Source organism: Eleutherodactylus coqui, chromosome 4 (genome assembly GCF_035609145.1).
Source record: "Eleutherodactylus coqui strain aEleCoq1 chromosome 4, aEleCoq1.hap1, whole genome shotgun sequence".
NCBI classification, from domain to species: domain Eukaryota; kingdom Metazoa; phylum Chordata; class Amphibia; order Anura; family Eleutherodactylidae; genus Eleutherodactylus; species Eleutherodactylus coqui.
The window spans coordinates 210,476,359-210,500,123 of record NC_089840.1 but is presented as its reverse complement, the minus strand read 5'-3'; the positions used below and the strand labels follow the sequence as shown (position 1 = coordinate 210,500,123).

Genomic DNA, 23,765 nt, shown 5'->3' with positions numbered 1-23,765 from the left:
AGCAATGAGGCCATGATACAATGTCTATACAGTAAAGCAAGCAGCACAAACCAAAGGGAACGCAGGTGTAGAAGTCCTGCTGGTGAGTCGGCAAACCAACTCAACTTGACATTTCTGCCCATGAAGGATAGATGGCAGATTTTTCCACCTAGTAAATGACTCTACTGACATTAAGTAGACATTTGAAGTACTGTATAATAAAATATAGACTTTTGGCTTTAATATCAGCATCACAAAGATTTATTGAGCAGGTTCCTGGAAATAAGCAGAACACTAGGTAGTATCACACTACACCGCCTAGGACACATTAAAATAAATGCTCTTTTGCGAGTAGTTGTCAACATAGACTGACCCCACTTAAATCATAGCTGGGGACATAAAAATAGACTGATACAGAAGAGATGTGACTTACTTGTCTTTCTTCTTCTTTATTATCCCATTACTTGCTGGCTTTTCATCTTGTTGAAAGGCAGGGTTGTCATAAACACCATCAGGAAAGCCATCTAAACAGAGACAATGCCACAAAGATAAAAGAAATATATCATCACTTTCTACATTATAAATGAATATTCGTCATTATACTCTGTTAGAAAGTTATTAATAAATACCTAAAATATCAATTATTGACATGAATTACATAAGGTTCTCATCTTGTTTGTGGGGAGCACAAGAAATGACACAATGCCATACTTTGTAGAACTCTTAGTCATTGTTCATATAGGACTTGCATTGCTATGCTTGACAAAATGATGGAAGCCTTGCAGCAACCCCTTCAGATCCCATTGGTTCATCAGTCTTTATTTGGATCCATCTTACAATAGTCCCAGCACATAGGCATGTCTTCCGATATAAAATCAGAAACCATGACTCTAGAGGTTTAACTTGAAGCTTCTGGGCCCCAATGCAAAATCTGTAATAGAGCCCTCAACTATAATGCTTTAGTCATAGTACTGGGCTCCCTATAAGGAGAAGAGATGGCTTATGGGCCCCCTAAGGCTCATGGGGCCGAGTACAACGGCATCCTCTACATCCCTATAGCTACAGCCCTGTATGACCCCATCGCGTAAATATAGCAAAAACAGTAGTAGAACAATGACCACAGGAATGGAGTAGGGCTTCATATATTAAATTCACAACAGCCTGTATTCTAGAAGACATTGCCAATGACTGATAAAGAAAGCTGTAGTATCATTAGACTAGTAAGGAAAACCTGCCTGGCAGCAATATAAGGGTTTAAACCGTTGTTCCCATCTAGACTTTTTATAGCGAATATAGGAAACTGCTGCTATAGTTATTGGCCACCCAGACGCAGCTTACACTAAGAGTCGAATGGCAAGCTCGGTTTCCGTAGAGCTCATTCAAGTGAATAGGAGTAATGGAAACAGTGGTTTCTGTAATTCAAATGTGAGCAGAGGCTGAGTGATGGATGCTAGCGAGCCAGAGGGCCCAGATGACTAAGAGGCCGAAGGTGGCATGCAGCATGTGAGGGGATAGAGCCTCCCTCTCCATAATTTCCTAAAGACAAGATACAGAGACAATGGAAAGGTCTGTGCAGCAGTTGCTGCATGGTCAAAGAGGACTGATAAGGGAGTCACGGCAAGCACTCTTAAGCATTAGTGACAATTGAACGTGCCAAATGTCAGCATGTGCATGTTGGTAGTTACCTCAGGACCAGGCAGAGTCATAAAAGTTGGTGGTCTGTGTGTGTGCAGTCCGATGGGGACACTAGGGGCAATAAGCTGCTGCAAGTGTTGCTGATGTCAGATTCGGAGAGCCAGGATTTGAGAGATAAGTGTTCCCATACTCAGGACTGAGGATAGCCAGTAAACCATGTGTGTAAGAGGAAGAGAGTGGAAGACTAAAGAAAAGAGCAGCGGGGAAACAGCGGTCAAGAACTACTAACAGACCAACAAGTGGTGAATGCTCTGGTTGTTATGTTGGCAAAAGATGTGACCTTTTCGACCTAAGACAGGGGGCAATAATCCCATGCACTGGCATAACTATAGGTGATGCAGTTGCACCCAGGCCCAGGAGTCTTAGAGGGCCCATAAGGCCTCTCTTCTCCATACAGGGAGCCTAGTACTATATATTAAGAATTATACTTTGAGGCCCTGTTACAGGTTGCGTATTGGGGCCCAGGAGCTTCAAGTTACGCCTCTGTGTTAAGGGGTTAAAAGAAGTTGGGGGGCCCCAAGATAAACTTTTGCACAGGGGCCCATGAGCCTTTAACTACGCCCCTGAGCCCACATATTCAGATATGGAGACTGTTCGGAGTGTTAAAACCTGCAGTACCCAGGATTATAGCAGATAGGGATACATAGAAATTGAAAAGGTCAACTGTATAAAAGAAGAAAATCGCTCAGGTTCTAAAAAGCCGGATTTTATTATATGTTTATGTAACGTTGAAGTATTTTAACTCTTGTGATATTATGCTAAGCAAATTGCATTTTCTGTTTAGTAAAGTTTGATAATGCTGCACAGAACAAGCCTCTGTATGCCACCCCCACGTACCATCCACCAGTTACAGCAACAGTAATAAATTGAAGCAGAGCCACTTTGACTAGCAGAAGGCCAATTAATGTAATAGGGTATTGCAAGTCTGCAAACATTAAAAGATGCAAGCCTGAATGAATGTTTAGTGGCTTTATCCATGAGGCCTGAAGGCAGGGGGAGGCTTTTAAAATAGAATAAATAGGAATATGAAGACTCAAGAGAAAGGCAAGTGACGCCAATATTTATATGCTTCGCATTATTGGATGTCTTTGGTGTGGAGTGTTACGTGGGTGGAAGTGATGGTCCTCTTTTTTGATACATTTAGACCAGCTTCACATGACCAGACTTCAATAGCAGAATCTGCTATCGTCACCCACGCGAACGATCCGTGGTATTCCACGCCTGTTGAAAAAAATAGAACATTTGCATGTTCTCATGGACGAGTGGCTAGCGAATGCGATTTCTGCAAGCGGATTTAAAATTGCAGCATGTTCTATTATTTTGCGGAATTCGCATGGACGGCTTCTATTTAAGTCATTGACCTTAAAGGGGAGCAACAATTATGTCTGTAGCCATCTTTAACTCTTTCTAATCCACTGCCTGACGTCTAAAGACATTCTGATTGAAGGCTGTTCAGCTCCGATGTCAGAAGACGTCCGGCAGGGTATTGTTACTGTAGATTACTGGCCGCTCTGTTGTCAGGGACCTCTCCGGCATGTCACATACCGCAGTACTGGCTCTAGACAGCAGATGGCGCCATTGTATAATGGCAGAAAGAGAAAGCCCCCTAGGAAAACCCTGAATCCAAAATTGGATTGCAAAAGGGTTAATGTTATGACCTATAATCTGTGCTGTTTCATGTACAGATTTAAAAATTATAACACAACTGGTGCGCTGTAATAAATACAATGTACTACAAAGCTATAAGTTGAGATAAGGGATCATAACGCAATAAATGCCAAATTACTGTTTGCTACATCTGTACTTTAAACAAAATAGAAAAAAATATATATGTATAATCACAGTTCTTTAACTTACCAATGACGTACTTTCCTTTTTTCGGCATTTCTAGACCTTCTTTCATTTTCACTTAATATTGAGGATCTGTTGGACAACAACACATACATGAGGTTACAAGAAATATCTTCTTCACGTACATAGTACAATGACTTGTTACCTACACCTATGAGCCATTTCAGGTTTCTGTGAGCTAACAGATCTGGTCAAGAACACAGCCGATCCTCAAAGTGTATTATGTTTAGGCGAGACGGACATGTCCCATCTGCTAGGAACGTGATAACATTGTCTTTATATCTTGAGTAGCACTGTTGAATATGCAAAGCAATGTGCAGATCAAATATGATACAAATTCAAAGTACTTTATATGATGCAATCAATAGATACTACATAGCTCAAATTTTGGGGGGCCAAATTCCACTTCATAATAGCCTCTAGGAATCGGTAAATAAAATACGGCCAAACAAATCTGCTCGAAAATGTTAGAGTCATCAAGACATATGGCAGCTACCACTGGCGTAACCATAGGAGATGCGGTTGCACCCGGGCCCAGGAGCCTTAGGGGTCCCATAGGACCTCTCTTCTTCCATATAGGGAACCCAGTACTATAAATAAAGCATTATAGTTGGGGGCCCTGTTACAGATTTTGCATTGGGGCCCGGGAGCTTCAAGTTACGCCTCTGGTAGCTACCAAATGAAAACGAAAAGACGAAGTTTGCACACAGAATTTCATAAAGGCCCATTAACCTTAGGACTTATGCCCACTGCCTTATTATATTGCATGCTTCAAGTTATATGGAGCATGGTGCTGACCGACAGATATGTATACTGTATGCCTCCAGGTTCATACGAAGGTCTTAGTAGTACACATTAGTGTAGATCAGACTGTGTGCGCCACGCTAAAGGCATGGCTCCAATTGTTGGTCCATCCTTATTAGGCAGGGTCAAGCTCCATTCGGCTAGTCTTATGCTGCATTTCGACGGAATGATTATTCGACAATCGTTCAGTCTTAACTAGAGATGAGCGAGCGTACTCGGAAAAGCACTACTCGCTCGAGTAATTTGCTTTATCCGAGTATCGCTGTGCTCGTCCCTGAAGATTCGGGTGCCGGCACGGAGCGGGGAGCTGCAGGGGAGAGCGGGGAGGAACGGAGGGGAGATCTTTCTCTCTCTCTCTCCCACCCGCTCTCCCCTGCTCCCCGCTGCGACTCACCTGTCAGCCGCAGCGGCACCCGAATCTTCAGGGACGAGCACAGCGATACTCAGATAAAGCAAATTACTCGAGCGAGTAGTGCTTTTCCGAGTACGCTCGCTCATCTCTAGTCTTAACTCGAGCCAACGATTGAGCGATGAACGAGAATTGTTCACGTCTCCTTTGTCGTTGACTTTCTGTGGGTATAAAATTAATCATTGGCTCGTTTACTTATCGTTCAGTCTCTGTATTCGCTTTCCCAAGGACTGAACAATTTTCGTTTGAACGAGCTAACAATGCATCTGCCTGTCTAAACAGAGTGCATGATTTCGAACGAGTTAGCGGGGACATTACTCACTCGTTCAAACAAGAATCGGCTAGTGTAAAAGGACCTTTAGGCATTTAAGGCTTTCACCCGCCAATTCGCTTGCTCCTCTATCGCTGCACACTTAGGCTATTATTGACTTTAGGAAACCAAATTTGGTGAAAGTCATAAAGGCAATGAAATTGATAGCAACCCATACCTTTAGTGGAAAAAAAGATGCCCTGAAAATCCTAACTCTAAAGCACATTTACTGTGTGTGAAAGTTAAAAAAATTAATAATAATTCTATAAAAAAATAAGATTGGCCTTTCGCCGCATAGATTTCTGTTTTGTGATTACAGATGCATCCGAGAAGCAAGGCATAATGAAATTCATTAAGGAATGGATAAAAATAAAATATGAAATTAGCTCTAAAGTAATGCCAATTAACTCAAAGAACAAGGGTTAATACAGGCAGAAAACCAGTTCTGTGTAAAGAGAGATCCAGCATGAAGGGGGTCGAGTTCACAGCTTCATAACATTTCAGAAATTTTCCACTATGTTAATTAAACAAATTATATGTGAACTGAATGGCAAAACCATTTGCATATCTTTTTATAGGGATCTTAAGCAACAAGTGCCAAAAACAATAAGTCAGCTAAGGCTACAGCACTCACTTTTTACATTCTGTCCTTTGGGGAAATTGCACAATGTTGTAAATATTTTAAGGCTGTTGGCATAACAACACAGTTCGACAAGAAGGTCAATCCTAATCCTTAAGGGTCATTCACTAAAGTCAGATGACTTGGAAACCCAACCTGTTCTTTAACAATGGACTAAACGGAATTATTCAAATAGTTTTGCAAACACGTCATCTACCAAATTAGTCCCAAACCTACTGTATTTATCACGTAGTGCAAAATGGGGCAAGCGAGCACTTTTTTTTTTTGTTTTACTACAAAAGTTGCAGCTTCCGCCCCCTACCAGACAACTCCTTTGCTGAGAACCTTAGAGAAATAAGAGCCTGATTATTAGGCCAGATTCACATGGGTGTAAGCGCTATTCTGCCCCACAAAAGCGCAGCATATTTGACCAGCCAAAATGCGCTTAAGCCCGCGTATTTTGGCTGCTGGGCGATTTATGTGGGCAAATGCACCATGCATGAACATATAGGCACAAAATCTCATTGACTTTGTGCCTATTTGCGCAGTCAATCTGCAGGTTTCCTGCGCATTTGCACAAGCCCATTGATTTTATTTGGCTCTTGCGCTGCACAAATGCGCACAAAGTTGAGCTTGACAGAAAGTGAACCATTTTACGCCTTTAAAAATAAAATAAAATAAAAAAACAGTTAAAAGCAACAAACAGTAAAACATGAGAATATTGAGAAGGAGTGTAGCAATCTTAATGGTATCCAAGGCTCGTGTCTCAGATGAATATCCAGAACCCAATAGCCCTAGAGAGGGTTGCAAAAATCAGATAGATAATGGAGTTACTACCAACCAGAAAGACCCACCAATGGTGGGCACACTAGATATGCGAGAACAAAAAAAAACAAACTGGTATCTCGGCGCAACTATCCAACTTCTCTTTTATTAAATGGATTAAAAACCAACATAAGATATGCTTTTCAGGGTGAATCCCTTCATTAGTCAAGCTGGGTGGGACATCACTCTTGGGACTGAAGGATTATGGATCCCAAAAGTGCTGGTGATACCAGTAGCAGTGAACACTGGGGCTAGGAACACAAGGAGAAGTGGTCTGCTCCGCTATTGGTATCACCAACACTTTTGGTATCCATATTCCTTCATTCCCAAGAGTGATGTCCTACCCAGCCTGACTGATGAAGGGGTTCACCCAGAAACACATATCTTATGCTGGTTAATCCATTTAATAAAAGAGAAGTTGTATATTACATCCTACCATATCACTACCTCTATTGGAGAGTTGTGCCAAGATACCAGTTGTCCTAACAAGCATGAGAACATGGCGCTCCCCGTAGAAAGGGCGTAACAACCATATAAAATAATGTTCTCAACTTGAATTAAAAAGTGTGTCACTCATTTATGGAAATTAGATTCTTGACTACATTCTTTACTGCAGACAGAAGACAGCCAGGGACTGTCCCCTATTAGAGCAGCCTGCTGAACATGGACATATTAGTATGACTCAATGTTCTCTACTTGAATTATAAAGGGTGTTAACTCAATGTGAAAAAGATTCTGGACTAAATACTTTACCGCAGGCAGAACCTGAATATGATTGAACATTGAATACATTCTTGCCATAGAATGCCATACAGATGAAACCCACCATCCCCTATTAATCAGAGCGGCATATCTATGCTATACAAGGACTGCCATTGGCTTTAATGGGTACCATTAAATGGACATTTGTGGGCTGCTTCTTCCTGCCATGACTGCCCTTCTGCCCTGCCAGCAGTACATTCTCAAGAACCAGTTGATTTGAACCCATCAAATGAGAATGGTCAAGTTATGAGCATCGGATATTTCGATCTTTCATTAACCCTTTGAGATTAGACACTATATTAATATTAAACTATCACGTACAGAGCTGTAAAATACGAGTCTCATAGAGGCACGTGAACCCTCTAATGTACCTCCATATCCCCCTCATATCGAAGTTGTCACTATATGAATATGAGAGTAAAGGTGTGTCTTGCTCTATCAGATTCCATACAGTAGTATGGAAGAAGTATTACCCACTAAAGCATGGCTTCTAGTCAAGACTACTTATGTACATATAGTACCTGATGGAGCACACAGGGGTAGCACTGCTAAGTACTAAGAAGCTGTACAGGTTCTTGCCCAGATGAATGAGCTCAGACATTTAAAGGGGTTGTCCCTGTCTGAGTATTGATGATCTATTCTCGGGATAGGTCATTAGTAGTTGCAGTAAACTCCCAATGGTCAACTATTGATGACCTATCCCAAGGATGGATCATCATTAGTTCAGACCTGGACAACATTAAACTACACCGGCATAAGTATGTTACAAAGTCGCTTGGGAACAATAATTTTGTTTAGAAGGCATTTCTATGCAGTTTTATATTGCTAAGTAGCAATTCTGTATTGAATAATAAATAGTGCATTGCTGTCCAAGATTGTAATTAGTGCAAACAAGGAGGTTACGCCTTAGGGCTCTTTCATGCATACCATTTTATTCAGTGGTTTTAAATATTTGTAAGACAATGAGCAGAAATATATATATATATTTATAGAAAAAAAAAAAAAAAAAAAAAAAAGCAGCTATATTTTAACATTTTTTTTGTACCAGTTTTTTGAGCCAAAGCAGGTGGGAGAGCCAAGGGTCCTTCCATTACACTGTATTTCCCATAGCTTTTGAATCCACTGACTAAAAAAAACTGAGAAGCACGAACATAAACACCATTCTTTTGAAAAAAAAATTGCAGCATGTTTTATCTTTGGCGCGTCCTCGCATCACACTGCCCATTGCTTTTAAATAGGGCCAGCAAAGCATCACAGCAGATGCTAGGTGCACATGAGTGCCATGCGAGGTCTCCCATTCAATACAAGTGTGCAAGATGCTTTTGATACAAAAACACCTCGCATCCGCGGCAAAAATGGCAGTTGGCGAACATGGTATGGGGCAGTGTTCCACAGCCCGCTATCGCACTCAATCGTGTGAAATTAGCCTTATGAGGCATGAAATCTCTAATGTTAAAACCTCACCAGTGTGTAAACTTCTTGAACCACTGAGGGTATAAAACATGGTAATGTTTTAGATTTGTAGCAGAGCTGGGACTCTGCAAATGGCCTTATAACAGCCCTGTTTCCCTGAAAATAAGACAAGGTCTTATATTAATTTTTGCTCCAAAAAAAAATTTAACTTTTTTACATGTCCAGCTGCCTGGACACTATTTAAATTGACTTTTTTAATTAACTGTAACTACGGCTTAGTTTTGGAGTAGGGCTTATACTTCAAGCATCCTCAAAAATCCAGAAAAATCATGCTGCATCCTCAAAAATCCTGGAAACTCTTGCTAGGGCTTATTTTCAGGGTAGGTCTTATTTTCATGGAAACTGGTTATTAAAGTACATGAGACCTCTTTTGTACTTCTGTATACATCTGATTTAAAGGGATTTTTGAAGTCAAAAAAGGCACCCCCATGGTCAAAAATAATAAAGCATATTACATTCGCCCATCTCAACTCCCCGCAACTTTCATGGACAAGATACAGGACATGCAATGCACACGAACGTGTATTGGCCATGTATATCAGACAGCTATCCTTAGCCTTAAAAGCATTTCTTAGGGATAAATATCTGCATACATACCGAGTCTAAGGGACCATATATGGCAAAAGCCAATGATGTAGCGGACATGTGCTTTCAACTTTTTCTTATACACTTTTCAAAGTGTTGCATAACAAAAAGTTTGCAACATGTAGAAGCAATTACATGCTGTCACAGTGAGTACATCTTTTTTATTAAAGGGGTTGTCCCGCGCCGAAACGGGTTTTTTTTTTTTTTTAAACCCCCCCCCCCGTTCGGCGCGAGACAACCCCGATGCAGGGGTTAAAAAAACCACCCGCACAGCGCTTACCTGAATCCCGGCGGTCCGGCGTCTTCATACTCACCTGCTGAAGATGGCCGCCGGGATCCTCTGTCTTCATGGACCGCAGGGCTTCTGTGCGGTCCATTGCCGATTCCAGCCTCCTGATTGGCTGGAATCGGCACGTGACGGGGCGGAGCTACACGGAGCTACACGGAGCCCCATAGAGAAGAGGAGAAGACCCGGACTGCGCAAGCGCGGCTAATTTGGCCATCGGAGGGCGAAAATTAGTCGGCACCATGGAGACGAGGACGCCAGCAACGGAGCAGGTAAGTATAAAACTTTTTATAACTTCTGTATGGCTCATAATTAATGCACAATGTACATTACAAAGTGCATTATTATGGCCATGCAGAAGTGTATAGACCCACTTGCTGCCTCGGGACAACCCCTTTAAGTATATATCACACATTTGCATACAGTTTTTTGCCTCAACAGATACTTGCCTTTTACATATTAAAAACATGGTGTGCAAGGAACCTACAAAGATGTGCCCCGGGTGTGTTACATAACCGGTACACCTTGTCCTCACTAGTCATGTATCATGTACTAACGTAGAGAGACCATTAATCAAGAATTATTACTGCCATACCGTCCTGCCATTATTACATGGAACAAGCTGTAAACAAAGTGTGCAATTACTTCACCGCCTCTTCTGCACAAATGCACTTTGCATCATATCATCAGGAAGCTACGTAATCGAACAGTTATATGACTCACTAACCGGCTCATTTCCCTTTTACTGTATAATTTATTAAGCAAATCTATCCTTCGTACTATGTGATGTGACACATATAATCTCCCTTCTACGCACAAAACAGAATCATATATTTCAACTGAGGCCAACACTATTATTTAGGATTAGCACAGTTATTATTTTTTTTGCCAAAGCCAGAAGTGGATCCGGCAGGAAGGAGACGTGTGGGGCTGTATCTACAGGGGCGAGTGCGATTTAGGTCAGTGAAAAAGTGGCCATTTTTACCTGCGATTTTCCTGCATGCATAATGAATTTTTTGTGATAAAAACCCACAATTTGCATGTTTTTCATGCACATGTAAGGGAAGGGGGGGAATTGCATGTAGTTCCAATAGGAAAATACTTTAAAACGGATCGCGCTCACATGCCCTACAAGTGCAAAATGTTTTTTAAACACTCCCATAAAAATGATTGCCCAAAAATAGAACTTGCTGTGATTTTCCAAACTCAGACTATGGGCTTATTCAGACTCGTATATCGGTTTTCACGTCCGACCGATATGCACTGCCCCTCTCTGCAAGGGGAGGAGGCGGGATGGGACGGGAGCCCAGTTGCAAATAGTAGCGAGGGATGAAGAGAGGGTGGAAAGGGAACGGGAGCTCAATGCAATGCTCCTGTCCCGCCCTGCCTCATCTCCTTGCAGAGAGGGGCAGTGCATATCGGTCGGACGTGAAAACCCGACCGATATACACCCGTCTGAATAAGCCCTATTAGTCCGAAAAAAGAGAATAAAAAGCTCATGTGAATTAACTCATTCAAATGAGTGGGTTCTTTTCCTGTTTAAGTGCTGCCTTGGAATCGGTCAGAACTTGCATGGGAGAAAAAAAATTTTTTCAAAAAATCACAGTGTCCTTTCTTTAGATTTCCCATTCCTTTTGATTCCGCTCCTGGTTTTGGATTAAACACTGCCGCAGTATTTCTCCAAAAAATTGCTATGTGTCAAACTGCTCTTCTTACAGGCAACAACACAATATCCATGATTTAATAAATTTCAAATCTAAATGACTTTCCACAGGATTCACCTAACTTTCAATGTGATAGAACAGCGAGTGACATAGCGCAAGTTTCCATTGATTGCGACTTTGAGGCACGTTTTTGGCAGAAGTATTTTATGGCCCCAACAACCTTTACATATGGTTAAATATTGACAAATTCCAAGTTAACTGCAGAATATAAAACTTTATTCACTTCATTAAACTTGTGTTTTTGTGAAATCAAGCTCCAGATGTAGCAGAGCTGAATGTGGGACTTCATTCTCATGCATATAGATGAGGGTTAATACAGTGCAGCATTACTTGCAGGTTTGTACAAAGGCACAGCTTGAGATGTCCCAATTAGCTGCAGGATAAACTGAACTCTACTGCACCTGACAAACACAGCCCTGCTACATCTGACAGATGCAGCCCCGCCACATACAGTAATCTATGAAATAGATAGCCCTAGGTAAACAAGGTCTACTTTGTCAACAGTTGCTACAATTTACGTTGGAATCATCATCCACTTAGGAGTTCGCAGTAGGATTCTCATGTACATCAAACGTATACAAGCGCACGCCATTTTGATCATACTTGTACTTTTCATGAATGTATGTATTCTATGCGTAATAAAGGTTTCTAGAGGTTTGCTTTTTTTATTAAAAAAAAGTTTTCTTAATAAAGTTTTGTAGTTATAATTTTTTTGTTTAAAAAAATAAGTGTTCACGTAACGGCCGCCTGCACACGGCCGGATTTGCATTGGGGGATTCGCAGCAGACATAGCATGCTATGAAAAAGCGATTTTTCCTGCCCACAAGTGGAAATCAATTGTAATTTTCCGCTCAAGGGGGAACGCTCTATTTTTAGGCGGATTCCTTGCGGACAGCTTCCATTGCAGTCAATGAAAGCAGTCCAACCAGCGGTCCTTCTGCAATCATCGTTGCGGGATTCATGTCATCATCTAGCGACAGTGCGGGATAATCTGTACTGTGCATGTGCGCCGGTCGGCACATCCGCAGGTTAGATTAAAAGACTGTGGACAGGTATGCAGGGGTCACCGGCTGGGCACAGGATCGGATTCCACTGTGGGATCCCGCATGCAGAATTCAACCTGTCCGTGTGCAGGCGGCCTTAATGTATGGAAACGTACAGTCATACGTTTCCGCACGATTTGTATTGACTGTAATGTCAAAAAAAGTATATATGTTCATTGTTGTTTTTTTTGTGTGACAGGAAAGCATAGTGAGTAGAGATGAGTGAGCGTACTCGGTTCGGGTGTTTTTGCACTTGAGCACCGCTTTTTCCGAGTAACTGACTACTCGGACGAAAAGATTCGGGGGGCGCCAGGGGTGGCGTGGTGGAGCGGGGGGTAGCAGTGGGGAACAGGGGGATCTCTCTCCTCCCCCCCCCCGGCGCCCCCCGAATCTTTTCATCCGAGTAGTCAGTTACTCAGAAAAAGCGGTGCTCGAGTGCAAAAACACCCGAACTGAGTACGCTCGCTCATCTCTAATAGTGAGCTACACTTTTCCATCTCACAAAAAACCCAAAACATTCAAATAAATAACAGTTCAAAAGCACTTAAAAATTTGCATTTTCAACTACGTTTGACCCTTTCTAGCCTATGGTTATATGAAGCTATACGTTTTTATACTTTTTTTTTATGCATGCGATTCACAGATACTTAAATTCTAGTGCGAGTAAGCCCCTAAAGAGATTGTTCCACGATAGCCCATACCTGCAATTCAGCCACAGCCAACTCCCGTAGTTCCTGAAGTGCGAGGGCGCACATTCGCACCTCCACTCCCATTCTCTTCAATCGGACCACTAGAGATGGCTAACTTGGAGCTTCTTTTAAAGGTATGGGTTGTCATGAGATAGCCCTCTCACACTGAACATGTTATAATCCATAAACTTGAATTTACATCCTAGACTGTACTGATAGCATATACTTACAATTCACCATTAGTAATCAGATCATTTAAGTCTGGTCTATTCTAAGCAACAGTCTATATTGTACATACAGTATATGCAGATATCCTTTAACTTAAGGCTGACAATAATGTTGTAAATCCTGGTTAAAAATCACCATGTGTGAAAAAGTTTAAACAATGTATAAAAGTTAATGAAAAGTTTCTAGCAGACAACATAAGTTCAGCTGTGACTTGTAAAGTGCTACGGAATATGTTGGTGCTATATAAACATTATTAGTGATAAATGTGTTCCTTTATAGTAGTCATTCTATATGCATTGCATCTTACCAGGTGATGTTCTGCCACAGCGTGTTATCTGGATGGTGCAAACTGCCTCCACACAATGGGACGTTTCCTTTTATATAGCAGAGTTTTCTGGTCTGACCTGTTTGCTGAGAATTGGCTTTTCACCTGTTTTAAAAACCATCACCTTGTATATAAGCCTCATCCCAAGCCTCACCTCTTCCTCCGAACAGACTGGTTTGAAGTCACCGGTAACAGCAGGGATCAGTTCAGTTTACATTCTTCAGATTTTGCTATGTCACTGCTATTGTGGGAAGAGGATCCAGGAAATATTTGCATCACTAATGTTCCTTGAGTTAATGAATGAAGCCTGTGAATGCAGTGAATGAAGCTGTGATAGAATAATAGGTTCCATACAATGCACAAGGATATAATACTATAAGGATTTGTAGATTTATGGACGGTGACCTGTGAGCTCCCCTACAAATCTTAGTGATGACAAGATGATCTTATGGCTGTAGGGGCTGAATTGTCTATAGAAGACTACTGTACTGAATGTACTAGTTTGTGTTTGGATTCCTTCTAGCTTTGACGTCATGAAAATAACAGACTATTTTTCAACTGCGCTCAAAATGCTAAAAGTTTACAAAACTCATTCAAACAAGATATTTAGGAACTGCAGGTAAGGGTAAGGGAGCTAGCGGCGGCTGTTGGACGCAAAACACATAAGGGCTTAACAAAACTCGCGCAAATATGAAATTCATTCTTTTGAATAATGGATCGATTCACAAGAGAGATTTTTGCAAGGGGAAGGGGGAGAGGGGGTTAATTGCAGCAAGGTCTATCTTTTGGCTCTCCATCGGAATGCGTTACATAATGTTTTTAATGGGGTCGTTCCCATTGAAGTCAATGCGAAACACCTGCGATTCTTTCATGCGCGCAAATTTCATAAAAATGATGGGATGAGTTTTTTTGATCAAAAATGCTTCACATCGCCATGAAAAAAGAAACAAACACACATTGGTCAGCACAATCTCAGGTCAAGTTTCTCATGCCGATTTCATGCTCGCCGTGTGAATGTAGCAGAATGCTCATATCACCTGTTTCAGTGGGGGAAAAAAATGGATTACTATCTGGTAGTCCTTTTTTTGGGAGACATCACGACGGCCCCATTTACATATGGAGGTTGCCCTCTGACCTCGGTAGGGACAGGAAGAGCCCTTAAAGCACCTCCCCTCCACCATCTCCTCAGTGACTTTCAAATGTATACTGAACCAAAATTTTCCTTTATTCAGTCACTAGAGATGAGCGAGCAGGCTCGGATAAGGCAGTTACTCAAGCGAGCATCGCTCTTCTCGAGTAAATGCATTCTTGTCCGAGCAGGCTTGGGGGGCGGCGGGGGTGAGCCAGATCTATGTCCCAGTTCTGAGATAGGACATCTACCCCACATGGATCGTCCCTTGGATTGAGGGAATAGAAGTCACGGCATTTTTTATTTGTCCTTGTGGCAAATAGGTCAATCTGCGGTTGCCCCCACTGATGTGTTAGGAGATCAAAGGCCTGTTGGTTCAGACGCCATTCTCCTGGGAGGATGCTTTGCCTGCTGAGAAAATCTGCAACGGTATTTGTAGATCCCTTTAGATGGATTGCTGAGAGGGATAGCACCATGGATTCTGCCCAGCGTAGTATCCTTGCTGCCAGATCTTGAAGGTGCGGGTGTCATGTTCCCCCTGGTGATGAACAAAAGATAAGGCTGTCATGTTATCTGTCAGGATTTTGACATGCCGTCCCCTGAGGTGGGGTTCTGCTGTGTAAAGGGCCTCCCATATTGCCCTTAACTCCCTATAGTTGGATGAGCATGCAGCTATTTGAGAGTCCCAGTTTCCCTGAAAAGTTAAGTCAGCTACTTGTGCTCCCCACCCCCTCTTGCTTGCATCCGTCGTGATGAATCTAGAGGGTTCTTGTGACCAAGGGGTACCTTTGCTAAGGTTACTCTGGGAAGTCCACTAGTGCAGAGACTGTTTAACTTGAACGGACAGGCTCATCTTTTTATCTATGGAGGTTTGCCATTTGTCCCAGCGGGCAAGGATAAAACGTTGCAGCTGTCGGGTAAGGGCTTGGACCCATAGGACTATCTGTATACAAGCTGTTAGTAGGCCCAGAAGTTTCATTGCCTCTCTAATGGATACTGTCGTTGCTTGACACAGGGACGAAACTGACTGGATGAGGTCCTCCTCTTGGACAGGGGGGAGCCGTGATTCCTGGGTGTGGGAATCTAGGAGTACACCTAGATAAACCTTTTGCATACCCGGGATCAGGTCTTACTTTTGTCTATTTATTATCACCCCAGTCGTTTAATGTGGACAATACTACTGACAAGTCTGTGCGTATGGTTTCTGCTGATTTTGACACCAGCAGGAAATCGGCCAGATAAGGGAAGATAAGGATTTGATTTCTCCTGAAGTAGGCTATCATTTCTATCACTACTTTTGTGAAGACTCTAGGGGCAGTAGAGATACCGGATGGCAAAGCCTGAAACTGATAGTGATAAATTATATCGCCTATTTGCAAGGCAAACCTTAGGTATTTGTGGTTGGCGGCAGTTATTGGGACATGATAATATGCATCTTTAAGGTCTTTGGTACACATGATGCTCTCGGGATCTGTTAGAAGTACGATGGATCTAACAGTTTCCTCCTGTTCTTGTAGGGACCCCTGGGAGGTTAGGAAGAACCTCTTGGGGGGCAGCGAGTGAAACTCAATTTGATATCCGTTTTCGACTATTTGTAGTACCCAAGGATTGGACGTTACCCACAGCCACTAGCTCAGATAGTCTACCCCCACCGTCGGGTCAGAAACATGCTGAATTTCCTTACCCCGACATCCTTTGGGGTACAACCACCTCCCTGTTCTCCCTTTTCCTTTGGTCTCTGGAGGTGTCTGCCGTGTCCTTTTTGAGAAGGGTGGTTTCTTATGTGACCTTCTGCCTCCTGCTATTCATCTGAGATGACTTGCTTCAGTGTCTGGTTTATTGGGAAAATCATTTGCCTTCTGGACCAGAGCCCTCCGAACATTTCATCCTGGACGGTTCTGGGCGGATGGTCTTCTTCATCTTGCATGGTCTCTCTCACCGCTTTAAGGAGATGTTCCATATCATCGGAAGAGAAGTAATACTTTTTCTCGTCCTCGTCTTGTGGCAGCGGGTCCTCTAATTCCCCTTCTGACAGGGGTTCCAGGGAGTCCTCTGAGATAGAACTCAGCGATTCTGCTGGCCTTGACCTTTTGGAGGGTCTTGTTGGACCAGGCTGTGTATGGGGAAGGGATGCCATAGAGGCTCGTAATTCCTCCCTTATCATACCCTAATATCCGCCTTGAAAGCCGCCCTTTCTTCTGCCAGTATTTTCCCCGTACATTCTTTGCATTTTATAATTATCTTCCAGTTTCTTATTGCAGATAATGCACTTTCTAGCCCATTTTTTAGGGTCCATTTTGCTCTTCAGACTTTCCTCATCAGTCTGAAAAGACCCATGCAAAGGTTGGGAGATAAAGAGAAAAAAGGAAAAAATATGCATTCAAATGAACCACAGTGACATTGCATATTCCTTTTTTGGCATATAGCCACTCACGGTTAGTAGGGTGTCTACCTCTCCTTCCCATGCTGAGCTGTCGCGTGCTGACATGCTGGAGTACTTCCTTGGGTCTGCAGGGTAACCTCCAGCAGGAGTAAAACCTGACAATCAAGGCAGGATTTAAATTTGGCACCATTTCCTGGTTTGTGCCTGTAGCCATGCCCCCTACATCATGCACGTGACGTCACCACGCCAGATGACGGATCGCTATGCGTCCCATGCACTGCTGTGAGTGATGCCGCTATTTCATTGCTGCCAGAAGGAACAACCCAAGGCCAGAGTTCTCTGCAGCAGCAGCAGTGCACGTCCAGGAACAGCTGACCCGCCCATGGAGACCCTGCGCTGCACAGCGACTGACAGCTCCATCACGGAGCAAGCCAGGATGCAGTTCCAGAGTGGTGTGCAGACCCGGCCTCTTCCCTTCAGGGGATCTTCGGCATTGCGTGTCCTTGGTGAGTAACCCCCGGAGCTTGCATCTGGTTACCGTAGGGACAGGAAGACATTAAGTAGATGGTGGAGGGGAGGTGCTTTAAGGGCTCTTCCTGTCCCTACCAAGGTCAGAGGGCAACCTCCATATGCAAATGGGGCCATCGGGATGACAACCGGGAAATATATATTCTATATCATTTTATTGTTCAATAATTTTTATTGTTATAGTTGCACTACATGCATCGAAAAAAAAATCAAAATATTCAATCACATCAGCATAAAAAAAATGTAATAGTCAATACAGAAACAGCTCTGCATCTTCTCATTCCTACATCTGCTAGTGTATAACATATCGCATTGTGAAATATACTTGACTTCAAAATAAACTGCTAAATCACCTGCAACATTTCTTAGATGAAAGAGAAAAACCTGGCTAAAGGGGGAGATAATGAAAGGAATCGGAGGGGGGGGGGGGGCAGGAAGTGGTGGTGGTGGGGAATTTAGGAATGAAAGGGGGGAAAAGAGGATTGTACGATCTGACTTAATTCCAGCATAATTATCTCCTTTTTAAAGTTATCTTCCTTTCACTATTCCAGGATTCCAACCGAGAACAAACCAAAGGTGGTGATCTCCAGAGGCTTGGAATAGAAGTTGATATACATCCTTAATATATATATATTATATATTGTATATTTGAAAAATTATGTTTTAGGGCAAGATCTTCTAAACAAAAGTGGTCCAAACAAGGTCCCCAGATCTCCTTGAAATTCTCAACCCCATCATTTCTATAGGCGTGTCGTTTTCTTGTTTTATCGTTTTTATCGTTTTTTCAATTTTTGGTTTCTTCTCCCCACTTTAAAAAAAAGCTTGTTTTTTTGCAGGACAATCTGTATTTTTCATTGGTACTAATTTAATGTACCATATAAAAGGTAATGAAATACTTTCAAAAATTTCTAAATGGTGTGGAATAGAAGAAAAATGCTCCATTTTTAGGGGGGAGTGTTGCTTTTATGGCGTACACACTGCAGCAAAAATGAAAAAATGAAATGACAACATTGAGTACAATTATGGGGATACCAAAATAGTTTTTTAGTTTTACTACTTTTAAAAAATAAAATATCTGCTAGCAAAAAAAAAATTCTGGCGCCATCTTCTGACTACCAGAACTTTTTATCTTTCCGTTAACTGAATTGAGCAAAGGCTCATTTTTTTGTGCGCCAAACTGTGGTTTCTATTGGTATCATTTTGGAGCACATATGAATTTTATAATGCAACTTGGATTGCTTTTTATTACATTTTTCTTGGAGGCAGGGTGACCAAAAAAAAACAATTCTGGCACTGTGCATTTTGTTTCTGACAATGTTCACGGTATGGAATAATGTGTTATTTTGATAGATTGGACTTTTATGCATTTGGCAATACCAAAATATTTTTTTTTTGTTTTGATTTATTATAAATACAGGTAAAGTGTGTTTTTTAAACTTTTAGTATCCTTTGTTTGTTTGTTTTTTTACAATAAAATGTTTCCCCACTTCTTGTAACCTTTTTTTAGGCCCCATAGGGGACTTGAACTTGTAATTATTTGATCACTTCTACCATATACTGCAATGCTACAGTATTGCCATATACCAAATATCAGCAGGCATTCTAATAACCCTTTGCAATCCAATTTTGGATTCAGGGTTTCCTAGAGGCCTTTCTCTTTCTGCCATTATACAATGGCGCCGTCTGCTGGGTAGAGCCAGTACTGCGGTATGAAACATGCTGGAGAGGCCCCTGACAACAAAGCGGCCAGTAATATACAGTAAGAATACCCTGCCGGATGTCTTTCGACATCGGAGCTATACAGCCTCCAATCAGAATGTCTTCAGACGTCAGACAGTGGGTTGGAAATGGTTAAGATGTGTTACAAGCAGAAATTTATAGCAGCCTTTGGGGATTTCGAAAGGCCCTGGGCTGCTATGACAATTGAACGGCAGCATGCATACGACAGGGAATTTTAAGAGTTTACTGCCATGATAAGCATGACCGCTGATCCCGGCTGTTACAGGTGGGTGTGAGCTGTTAATAAGTCAGCACCTGCCATGTATTAGATGAGATGGATAATCCTACAGAGCTAGTGGGATACAGTAGGAGTGGAAGTTGAGACGAATCATAAGGGTACCATGTTTAGCTACAGTATAAACAGAAGGTAGGTCCATATCTTTGGTTTATTTCCAAGGCCCCAAGGGGAATTATTCAGAAACAAGTTTAAACTTTTGTTTTCTAAATTAGCAACTTTTAAATGGTTTTGTAACATTTCAGGTTGCATTGCGCATGTTAAAACATTGTGTCACCAAATTCCTATCAAATCAATGCATCAATGTTGTAACATGACTGACAAGGAGGATGAGCCATCCAGAATGCCTCCGATTGCATGTGGAGGAATACGCAACTTCTCTGTCAAGACTGACAAAAGCAGACAGAAAAAAAAGTCCTGTTCCATGCATTACTTCTTGCGAAGACTTTTTCTGTACACACAAGAGTCTGATGGAGCCCGTATGGCTGACTTACTGCGCATATAGAGAGACCCGTCAATCAGCAACTGAATGGAGACGATTAACGAGCCACATGGGACTCCTCTCTGCCCAATTTCAAAAGGAAGTTTTACAAAACCGTTGAACCGATGGGTACAAGTGACAGACCACTGAAATCAGTATGTCTGTCGCTATCAGAGCAGCATAAGGGATCTGACAGGTTTCTTTTTAAGTTGAACCTACAATAAAATAACCTTGAGTTGTATAATAACTAAAGAGTGAATAGTCAGGAGCCATCTTATCATGATTTTCCAATCTAACATGAGCAAATAGACAATCCACACATAATTAAAACACAACTTAAATGATCGGCTGTTTTGCAATGAACCCATGACAAAAATGTATGCACGGTATAGCCATAGAGATGGATTATCCTCTGCATATTCAATCTAGAGAATTGCTGTAATTTTAATTATATTTTTCTAGGCAGCAGAAAAATTACAAGTTGTTGCAGTTTAATGCGATTCCAGAGTAATTAAAAAGTACTGGGAAAGTTGTGTGCAGAAATTAAAAACTTTCTCCATTTATCCACACAGTGCTCATATGGCAGTTATCATCAGGTGCATAACAAGTAACTGTAGGACCACACAGAGCATTCAGGAAGGGAAAACACCATTACCCAGTCCATTACGTATGGTCTCTCTTCTTGGCCTCTCACCTTTGCACTTTAATATTCATGACCTCTATTTCATCTCACATCTCTCAACCCTGAGGCCCTTGGAATAGTAGCGACATTAAGAGGTTAATGGCTGAACATATGACATAAGAGTGCCCTATACAGCACAGTATACTTTTTCATAGTCTATGGCAGATATTTGACAGAACCATTTTAATTAGTCCCACCAAATGCAATGTGACTTAGTTATATCTTTTACTGGAAAGGCTGGGTGACAGCCAATACACAGAGATAGTCACCCAGGATATTTAGCAACAGATCTGCAATATTGTGATATATTCCCTGGTTTATCAGTAAGGTTTTCTCATTAGGAGCACTAGGTAGCATCCCCTCCATGAGCTGTAATGACAACTAGAAAGCTGAAATCACACATGCAGATTTTGTGGCACTAATTGGCGCAGTTTTTTTTGGAGCCAGAGGCACTTCTAGCAGTCAGTTTTAGACAAGCTTAAAATTTTCATAGCCTGATTATGTATTTCTCTATCCTTTATCTATGATCTATTGATATACAGGACTATGCAAAAAGTTTTAGGCAGGTGTGGGAAAATGCTGCAAAGTAACAACGCTTTCAAAAATAGAAGGGTTAATAGTTTATTTTTGTAATTTAACAAAATGCAAAGTGAACGAACAAAAGAGAAATCTAAAATCACATCAATATTTGGTGGGACCACCCTTGGTCTTCAAAACAGCATCAATACCAGAATCCCTGTTCTTCTTTATGTTGAATGTAGTTCTTAGGGCTCGTTCAGACGTGCGCTGTCCGCACGCATTAGAGGCGTGCGCAAGACACGTTTCTATAGGAACCAATGAACGACTGTTAGGCATGCTGAATTCGCGCATCTAACAAAGATAGGACATGTGAGTGCAAACCCGTGTGTCAGCTCCGTGGTGCACACAAAGATAGGACTTGTCCTATCTTTGCTGCGTGTTTTCCATACACTCTTATGGGAGCTGGAGGCACACAGTATGCACCTCGGATCATGTGAACAGGCTACTTTCAAGTAGCTGGAATTAGCTTATTCATGCAGTCTTTAGATTTTTGCACACGGCTATACTGCACTCGAACAGCGCTCGTGTGAAAGAGCTCTTAATGACATTGGCTTCAAGTTTATTCTGCAGCAGAACAACAATCATAAATCAGACGCCACCTGAAGGTATTCTATGATAGATAAGTATCTGCCTGTGTTCCTCAGCATTGAGGACTCCATTAATCCTGACCAAGTCCTCAACTCAATTTGCTGAAATGCAGCACAAAACTTGCAGGGAACCTCCGCCATGCTTCACTGCTGCCTGCAGACACTCATTGTTGTACAACTCTACAACATGCTTTACTGCTGCCTGCAGACACTCATTGTAGAGCTCTCCACCATGTTTCACTGCTGCCTGCAGACACTGATTATTGTACCGCTCTCCACCATGCTTCACTGCTGCCTGCAGACACTCATTGTTGTACAACTCTACAACATGCTTCACTGCTGCCTGCAGACACTCATTGTAGAGCTCTGCACCAGGATTCACTGCTGCCTGCAGACACTGATTATTGTACCGCTCTCCACCATGCTTCACTGCTGCCTGCAGACATTCATTGTTGTACAACTCTACAACATGCTTCACTGCTGCCTGCAGACACTCATTGTAGAGTTCTCCACCATGATTCACTGCTGCCTGCAGACACAACTGGCTACTTTCAAGCAGCTGGAATTAGCCTATTCATGTAATCTTTAGATTTTTTCACGCAGCTATACTGCACGCGAACAGCACTCATGTGAAAGAGCCCTTAATGACATTGGCTTAAAGTTTATTCTGCAGCAAAACAACAACCATAAATCAGATGCCCCATGATGGTATTCTATGATAGATAAGTATCTGCCTGTGTTCCTCAGCATTGAGGACTCCAATAATCCTGACCAAGTCACCAACTCAATTTGCTGAAATGCAGCACAACACTTGCAGGGAACCTCCACTACGCTGCACTGCTGCCTGCAGACACTTATTGTTGTTCAACTCTACAACATGCTTCACTGCTGCCTGCAGACACTCATTGTAGAGCTCTCCACCATGATTCACTGCTGCCTGCAGACACTGATTATTATACCATTCTCCACCATGCTTCACTGCTGCCTGCAGACACTGATTATTGTACTGTTCTCCACCATGCTTCACTGCTGCCTGCAGACACTGATTATTGTACTGTTCTCCACCATGCTTCACTGCTGTCTGCAGACACTCATTATTGTACCACACTTCACCATGCTTTGCTGCTGTCTGCAGACACTGATCACTGTACCGTTCTCTACCATGCTTCACTGATGTCTGCAGACACTCATTATTGTACCGCTCTCCATCATGCTTCACTGCTGTCTACAGACACTCATTATTGTACCACTCTCCACCACACTTCACTCCTGCCTGCAGACACTCATTATAGTACCGCTTTCCACCAGGCTTTAGTGCTGCCTACAGACACTCATTATACCACTCTTCAGTCATTCAGCAAAAACTTCAGTTACAGCCAAATATTTAATATTCTGACTCATCAGTAGAGAGCACCTGCTGCCATTTTCAGCCCCTTAGTTCCTTTGTTTTCCTGCATAGTTGAGTCACTTGGCCTTGTTTTTATGTTGAAGATATGGCTATTTTGGTGCAATTCTACCATGAAGACCACTTCTGTCCAGACTTCTCGGCACAGTAGATTGGTGTACCTGAGTTCTACTGGTTTCTGCCAGTTGTGAGATGATGGCACTGCTTGACTTCTTCTGATTTTGAAGGGAAGTAAGTATAATATGCCTTTCATCTGCTGAACCAAGTCTCTTTGGTCGACCACTGCGTCTGCAGTCCTCAATTTCTTTGTGCTTCTTCAAAAGAGCTTAGACAGCACATCTTAAAACCAGACTGGGGTTTAAGTTATTTG

At 42.2% G+C, this 23,765-nt stretch overlaps 1 protein-coding gene across 2 annotated transcripts in view; it reads right to left on the bottom strand.

Moving 5' to 3' along the window:
* The window catches only part of LOC136626006 (ATP-dependent translocase ABCB1-like), a 55,939-nt gene extending 42,211 nt beyond the window's left edge, over positions 1 to 13,728 (bottom strand). The window contains exons 1-3 of one of the 2 annotated variants that reach the window (XM_066600691.1): positions 13,590 to 13,728; positions 3,532 to 3,597; positions 413 to 503 (exon numbers count right to left, since the gene is read on the bottom strand). In XM_066600691.1, coding sequence (XP_066456788.1) covers positions 413 to 503; positions 3,532 to 3,577 — 137 coding nt within the window. In that variant the 5' untranslated portion in view covers positions 3,578 to 3,597; positions 13,590 to 13,728. Of the gene's footprint in view, positions 1 to 412; positions 504 to 3,531; positions 3,601 to 13,589 lie in introns of both variants that reach the window. The other variant, XM_066600692.1, reaches the window with a different exon arrangement.
* Positions 13,729 to 23,765: the final 10,037 nt, after the last annotated feature.